The 7,761-nt window shown below is 38.2% G+C and overlaps 1 protein-coding gene across 4 annotated transcripts; it reads right to left on the bottom strand.

The window, feature by feature from the left end:
• Positions 1 to 945: 945 nt before the first annotated feature.
• On the bottom strand, positions 946 to 7,639 carry u2af2a (U2 small nuclear RNA auxiliary factor 2a). 4 transcript variants are annotated; one of them, XM_084089499.1, is made up of 12 exons: positions 7,137 to 7,639; positions 6,666 to 6,695; positions 6,207 to 6,363; positions 5,993 to 6,099; positions 5,453 to 5,604; positions 5,146 to 5,262; positions 4,880 to 5,048; positions 4,697 to 4,776; positions 3,580 to 3,702; positions 3,173 to 3,280; positions 2,813 to 3,064; positions 946 to 2,716 (listed from the first exon to the last, which is right to left on the bottom strand). In XM_084089499.1, exons 4-12 carry the CDS (start codon positions 6,012 to 6,014, stop codon positions 2,582 to 2,584), a joined length of 1,158 nt encoding a protein of 385 aa, XP_083945625.1. In that variant the 5' UTR covers positions 6,015 to 6,099; positions 6,207 to 6,363; positions 6,666 to 6,695; positions 7,137 to 7,639; the 3' UTR covers positions 946 to 2,581. The 4 variants fall into 4 exon arrangements, with proteins under 4 accessions (XP_083945625.1, XP_083945626.1, XP_083945623.1 ...); XM_084089500.1 differs by having other exon boundaries at positions 4,910 to 5,048; XM_084089497.1 differs by lacking the exon at positions 6,666 to 6,695.
• Between the last annotated feature and the right edge of the window lie 122 nt (positions 7,640 to 7,761).

Genomic DNA, 7,761 nt, shown 5'->3' with positions numbered 1-7,761 from the left:
TGGTTACAGAGCTGGCTGTAAGACATAATATTGGGGCAAAAATAATGAAGCCAAAAAGATGGTCACTAATAATTCAACAGAATTTGTTTCTATCCATCCATTATTAGTAGTTTATTCACATAACGCCATAGCCATTCCATTAATGGTTTTAGATACAGCCCTGAATAAATCAATAGAAAGTATTTGTAGTCTTTGTAATCTCTTCAAAGTAATGAGCACTATTTCACTGAACTTTAACAACAGAGTATAAAACTACACTTAAGTATCTTATTTATTTGATGCCATTAACGTCAAATTCAACATTGTTGCAAACTGCTGATTTGTTTCCATGATAATGTTATCTAGCTGGCTAATAAAAATGGTGTTAACAAATTTGCAAAAACAAAAAATTTGTCAGTATGTTTCACACCATATGCCATCATTTTCCAGCAGAAGTGTTTAATTTATTGACATTGTGATTAATTTCCAGGTGCATTTTTTTGAAAAAAGCGTAAAAGGTTTATTTTAAGGCGTCACTGTTACAGCGTAAATATATACCAAGTATACTACTAAATATATACTTAGTATACTACTAAGTAATATTAAGCAACTACATGTACTTACTGTAGGGTTTGGGTAGGATTAAGTTGAGGGTTAGTTGCATGTAATTATGTATAATTCACTGTTATTACTATAGTAAGTACATATGTAACAAGGACACTGTAAAATAAAGTGTTACCGAAAAAACATTAAAGTAAATACATTAAAATGGTTCTTTTTTTGGTGGGCACATAAGTAATAAACAGAAGTACCGGGCTGACTGAATCAGATGATTTTTCTGTTGAGCTTGTGAACAAATTTTTCCTGGCTCCCTGAAAAGTAACGGTCAATAGGTTTGAAAATATATTTTCTGAAATTTTTCCACAAAAAAAAACAAAAAAACAAGGAACTCCCGCACACTATCAATACTTGCAAATGTATATCAAAATTTTATTAGCAAGGTCTCACGACCTTCATCAGGAAAAATTTTCATGTTGTACAATTTTTTTCACAACATGCATCAGGTGGTCCGTAATTGTGCCAATGACAACTGAGACTACGAGACAATGTGTTTTAACCAGTTATTTGTTTTCTACATAATTTTTTTTTATTATATTCACATACCCTTGGTCAAGCAGATAAAAGCAGTTTATTATAATCGATTAATATTAACCACCCAATAAATAACTTCCCCCTCAGTCTTTGCAGAGGACTTTTTTACTCCTGGATTTGTGAAGCACATTTAACTCCTCATAATCTCCAATTCTCTGCATTTCATAGTTTTCAGTCAACCCACAGAAGCACATGAATATCGGTAATCAACATATTTCATTGATTTTTTTTCCTGTTTTCTTTTTTTATTTGAGAAAAAAACAAAACAACAACACTATCCCAATTCCCCACCCGCCAGCCCCAAATAATGGCCCCGCCCCGAGTCTAAAAACAGACTGACTACAGACTAACCCATTGCTCATAATACTCAGATACCGAATCGGCGATAAACTAGTTAGAAGTGAGCAGTGCCTGTTAGCACTATCTGCTGGCAGAATACAGATGCAGTGTGTTGCGATTCAATTCAAACGCATTTGGTTTATTTCACCAGATTTGTTTCTCTGGTCCTCATACATAAATGCATTGTATTAAATCAACTCAGCTTATTACAGTTTAAAAAAAAACAGCAGTGGACAGTTAGATACAGAATCAGAATGTATAAAAAGAAAAGAAAAAAAGAAAAAGAGACAAGTTTCTTTTTCACTGTGTATAAATTTGTTTAGATGGGGCCAGGAAAATAGGGTTCACAAGAAACAGTACAACTATTATAAAAGGAAGGAGAGATAGCAGGAAAAAAGAGAGGAGGGGCAAGATAGAAGACAGTATAGACTTAATGGGTAATATTCACGCTCTACAAGATAAGATGCCTGTAACAGCTTTACCTCATACATGTGTGGTGTCAAAAGACAATCCAGAAACTCATCTGGCTTTTTAAACTCTGCACTTTTACACAGGAAACCTCATTTCACAGCCTAAATAAAAACCATATCAAAATAACAAAGACTTCTCTCCTCAAATACCCCCGCTCACCTTCTTGTTTGAGTGTAACATTCATTTCTGTTGTTGTCATCATTTCTCTTCCCTCACTTGCTCCTTTATATCCTCCTCTCACTCCTATCTGACCAGTCTGGCTCAAAGTGTGAGCTGTACAGATGATAGAGCAGGTATTTAAAATTGAGGGGGAAAAAAACTGACACGTAAAATCACTATGGGCCAAAATTAAGCTGGAAGTTTAGTGGCATGTCTAATTGTATCCTTTTCTGTAGACAATGACATAGTACGGTCTATTTTCCCATCTTATAGCTTTGCACATACTTCGACAACATAAAAAAACATGACAAATAATTGGTTCGCTACATTCTGACCAATCACAAGTCATGTTTTTAGTCTGCCAGATTTAAAAAGAAAGCTCACACCCTCTCAGACCTCATAAACCTACAAAATAAGGGGTTTCCGAGAGACTGATATCACACCCATCTGCGTCTCTCTCGCTCTTGATTCAGTCCAGTCTCTACCAGAAGTCGCGGCGGTGATAGGCATCAGGGTCGCAGTATTTAGTCACCACCACTCTGTTGGCGAATTTCCTTCCTGTTAAGCCTTGCATTGCCTTCTGAGAGTCAAACACTGACATAAACTCCACAAAGATCTAAGGGAAAAAGAGAGAGAGAAAAAAACCCATAGACAACAGTTTTAACAAGTTACTTTAAAATTTTACATTCAAATGTACATGTATTTATCAAACCTTTCCAGTGCCAGGAACTTCCAGGCCGTCTACAGGGCGTGGAATCTCGATGCTCTTGACCTGACCGTATTTAGAGCACTCGTCTCTGACGTCTTCCACGATCTCCTCATACTCGTCATCATCCAGCAGCTCCTCTGGAGCCACCATGTTCATCAGACACAATACTTCTGTGGGAATGCCACCCATCTGAGTCACCGAGCTGTTCATGAGACCTGGAACTTGAAGGGTAACTGGAGTCTGGTTTATACCAGTCTTCAGATAAAAGAAAGAGGGGACGGGAGTGAGAAATAATAGGAGATTCAGCACATCAACAACACACAAAGGTACTCGAAACTTGAGCGCATTCACACCGTCCCTCACCAGTGTAGTGTTCTTGGAGCCGACGCTTGCTCTCTGAACCAGGAGTTTCTTGTCCCCCAGCTGCATCCCGTTTAGCCCCGCGATGGCCTGTGACAGTGAACAGTGTGCCTTGGAGAGGTTAACATGGATGTCAATTAACAGCTCTGACACGCCTCTAGCTCATTTCTGTTTTCTAACCCATGGATAAATCCTGGCCAAATTATTTCATTCTAATGGATCTACAGATACAGCCCATATTAAACAGAGTATGTAATATGTACATATAGGTAATGTGATGAAGCCCATTACATGCAGAGGAAAAAGGTAAGTGATGGGTGATGGGTCTCAGATAGTGTTGTATAAGCTTATGTTATTTGCTGGGAGTTGGGAGACTGATTATGTAAATTTAATGCTTGTGTGTTTATCACCTGGTCGCTGATATTGACGTCAACATATTCACAGAAAGCATAGCCCTTAGAGAGGCCTGTAGCGCTGTCTTTGACCAAATTAAAGGCCTTCAGAGGACCAAACGATGTCAGCAATTCTTTCACCTGTGGAACAGAGAAAAATCATTAACTTAAGATTACTTTGATATAAATATTATACATGCGTGAATATTCACAGAACTGGAGTAATGGCTGCTGAAAAGTCAACTTTGCCATCACTGGAATAAGTTACATTTTTAAAATATATGCAAATAGAAAACACGGATTTCAAACTAAATAAATACTACTACAAATTGTAATACTTGACAATATTACTGTTGTTACTGTATTTTTGGTCATAAATTAAAATATAGATTTTTTTAAATCAATAGATTTTTTACAATGACAAGCGGTTTCTTGCGAAATTAGGTTACTTTTAAATGGTTGCCACGTGTTGATTTTTTTACCACGGCATAAAGGATGGACATATTGCATAAATTACATTTGCCTGAAATATTTTATATTCTACCAATTATAAAAGTGTGCTAGATGTTAAGTTTTGTGAGGAGTCACTTTGTGCTCCTGCGAGCTCCTTTATGAAAACTATACTGTATTTTAGGGACAGTGTGCAAGTGACATTTTAAATTTTGATATTTGGGCTATTTCTGATTGGCAACTGGGCTAGATTTGTTACGCAGACATGGCAACCATGCAAACATGTGAACTTAAAGGCTTTAATTTCGTGGATGCATCTGTTCTGAGGAGCATGGAAAGTTTTTATATTTCCTTTAGTAAAGTATTAACCGCTTCTTCACGTTAGCACAGTCAAAAGATTAGCATATCTGCCAATATCATAATTAATATGCTAATATCAAAAGCTATCATAATCACATTGTTGTAGCTGGTGTTGTCATCAGGGGTTAAGGACCGCACAGCCACTAAAAACAACAAGCCATGCCAAGTTATGCAAAAACTTTGGACAAAACAATTCTACTTTAATTACACTCAAAATAATGGCAAATAAAACATACTGGGAAATCAGTTCTGCCCAATCAATAGTTAGCTCAGCAGCCCTCAGTGACCGGAACTTGCTGCCACATAATGCTATTTTAACACGAACCTGGTCATCGTTGAGGTAATTTGGCAGACCGCCAATAAAGAGTTTATGGGCCGAATCAGGCACCACCGTGGAAACGACACCTAGGGAGAGAGAACCAGAGTGTGACCAAAAATGATCCATATTAAATCAATCACTATAGTTTCAATGAAAGTATGACTGAAGAGAGCAAAACATTGAGCGTACAAGAATTGGGGGAGCAAAAGAGTGACGTGCCTGGGACATAGACACTGGGATTCTCACTCATGCCGGGCAGAGGTTGGTAGTCGTGTGGTCGGCGAATCTTCAAACTCTGTCCCTGGAAAATGATGCCATCAAATGCCATGGCCTGTGTAGTCTCATCCACAGAGCGGAACTGTATAAGCAAACATAAAAATAACATTCATATTACACTCCCAAAATGTAAAAAAAAAAAAAAAAAAGAGGATCTACTGCTCAGAATGAAGACTGACCTCCAGAAAGGCAAAATTCTTGTCCTGGTTGATCTGGACAGCAAGAACTGGGTTTCCTGGGGCCTGAGTCAGGCCACCCAAACGCATCTGAGCATTGAAGAAGTCCATCATAGACTCCTATGTTTATATATATATATAAAAAAAAATTATCATACTGGAGCAAGAACAAAGAAAAACATAAAACAAAAGAATTTGTTGTACAATGATTTAAAAAATACAGTTGGATTCACTATAACGTTGACGGAAAGATCCTCACACGTTCCACTACACCAAAATACTATGGATTTCAGATAATAATGAACCTCACCTCTGTGATGCCAAATGGGATGTTGCCCACATAGAGCCGCCGGGCCTGTCGAGTCATCTGACTGCCCACGACAGGAACAGGTGTTGGGGTCACAGCCAGACCCTCAGGGGTCATTGTGGGCAGCAGAGCAGTGGCCGGGATCTGACCAGCAGCTGAAGTCAAAGAACAAGGTTTACAAGTGTTAGACATATGTATTCCTGTGATGGCAAAGCTGAATTACTCCAGTCATCAGTGTTACCTGATTCTTGAGAAATTATTGCAATATGCTGGTTTGGTGCTCAGGAAACATTTTTCATTATTAACATTATAGGCTAACTTAGGCTAATATTTTTGTGGAAACTGTGATTTTTTTTTTTTCAGGATTCTTTGATTAATAGAGAGTTCAAAAGAACAGCATTTATTTGAACAGATTTTATTTTGTAACATTATAAAACGTCAACAATTTTAAGGCAGTACATAACCAGAAATAACTGCATTAAGATGAATCACAGCAGGAGTAAACGGGGTTAGAGAAGGAAAGAATGAAAAACAGACTCTTACCCTGCATGGCTTTGTACTGCATGGGTGTGATGTGTTCAAATCCAGGAGGAGGAACATCCCAATATTTTTTCACTTTAATCTTTTTCTTCTCACGGTGTGGGGAGCGACTGCACAGGGAGAAAGAGAAACCAACAATGACGCTATTTGAAATGTACAGGCTCTTGTAAAGCTTTTTCGTGAATGCCCCTAAGAATTTTTATTTTTCCCCACGCACCTGCGTCTGTGTCTGCGGTCCTTGCTATCTCCATGACGTTCTCGGCTGCCTCTCCTTTCTCTGTCACGGTCCCGGCTCCTTCTCTTCCTGTCCCGGTCTCTGCTACGACTTCTTGAGCCACTGCGCCGGTGGTGCTTGTTCTCCTTGTCTCGGTCCGCTGCACATTTGAGTTGCACAGCAATGTACAAAACATGAATACAATGAGCATTTTCTTCAATTCAACATATATATATATATATTCAAACTTATATCTGCTTGCAGCTCATCTAAGCACCAGAGTCAGAAATTGTATTTGTTAAAGTACCGGTAATATTTGGTGTACAAAATGATATTTTGTACATTAATGAGGGCATATATTTTTGAAATGGCATGTTGTCTATATGTGGGGAAAGGTTTCAGTTATTTAAAATGGTCACTGTGATATTTCAATTCTTTAAGGGACAGTTATTGTTTACTCACCCTCATGTTATTCTAATGTATGACTTTCTTCTGTGGAACATAAAAGAATATTGATGAATAAATTATGAATTCTAATTTTTGGGTGAACTATGCCTTTAACTAAATATAACTAGATAACATAAGGCATAGATGCCATTTTAATTATCACATTTTTTATCTAAGCCCTGGTGATGTTTTAACACTGATCAGCATTAACCCGCTAATATTTCTGCATGCATGCATGCTTGCATCAACATAAAGCTCAATATATCTGTGAAACCATCCACCAAACACACATCCTCTATAAATTAGGTTTGCAAAACACATAAGACAGCAGCACTAACGTTATTTTGTCTGGTTTTCTCCTGTGCAATATGATGCAGACCACCCTTCAGGCTGCAGGAAACAGATCCACTCACTGACCACTACCACATCAACTGTAACACTTGTCCAATCCCTCACTTTCATTACAATTATACCTTTATTTCTCACCTTGCTTATTTTCGGTTAGCTGTCTCTCAAACTCGTCAAAATCTGACATTTTCCAGCAGCTCCAACACGCCGACTGAGGGTGAGGCGGGCTAGCTTGCAGCTAGCAATTCGGTGGCTGCGAATATCTCGCAAATAAATAAATAAAGTTCACACCAAGCGTGAAGCGTTAAGAAACGATAGTTTTTGTAAGGGAAAAATGCGACCCTGGGAAAGCAAAGCGGAGTTTAATAAGAGCAGCAGGAGTCGAGCTGGAGTCTTCCAGAAGCGCTCAGAACATACAAAGACTAGCATGAGGAAAACGTGCTTTCAAAGAGACCTAGAGTAAACACACACATGCACCAGATGATGTGCTGGAATAAACGAGGGCTTTGCTCGTGGAAGAGCTCATGTACTCCTCAAAAACATCGAGATAGGTTAAATAAACCCTATATTTTCCACAAAAACTGTGAAACGCCAAGGCCGTGAGAGTGCGCCCACTAAGGTCAGTGGCCACTCCCAAACACTTCCGGGTCAATTTTATATATCAAACCATTAAAATATTATATTATAACGGGTATCTATTACTGTTGCTGATTTTTAATTATTGCATGCATGCATTTAAAATCATTACATGCAAATTAATATG

Source organism: Abramis brama (assembly GCF_963993115.1).
Source record: "Abramis brama genome assembly, chromosome: 17".
Lineage (NCBI taxonomy): Eukaryota > Metazoa > Chordata > Actinopteri > Cypriniformes > Leuciscidae > Abramis > Abramis brama.
This window is presented reverse-complemented; position numbering and strand designations above follow the sequence as displayed.

Bases quoted from the DNA above. Each gene is read 5' to 3' on its own strand.
- u2af2a (XM_084089497.1), bottom strand. From the start codon at position 7,185: ATGTCAGATTTTGACGAGTTTGAGAGACAGCTAACCGAAAATAAGCAA. The intron at 5,605-5,992 runs GTAAGAGTCTGT...CTTTGACTTCAG, and splicing joins GCAGTACAAAGCCATGCAGG to CTGCTGGTCAGATCCCGGCC. The intron at 5,263-5,452 runs GTGAGGTTCATT...ATATAAACATAG, and splicing joins TCCCATTTGGCATCACAGAG to GAGTCTATGATGGACTTCTT.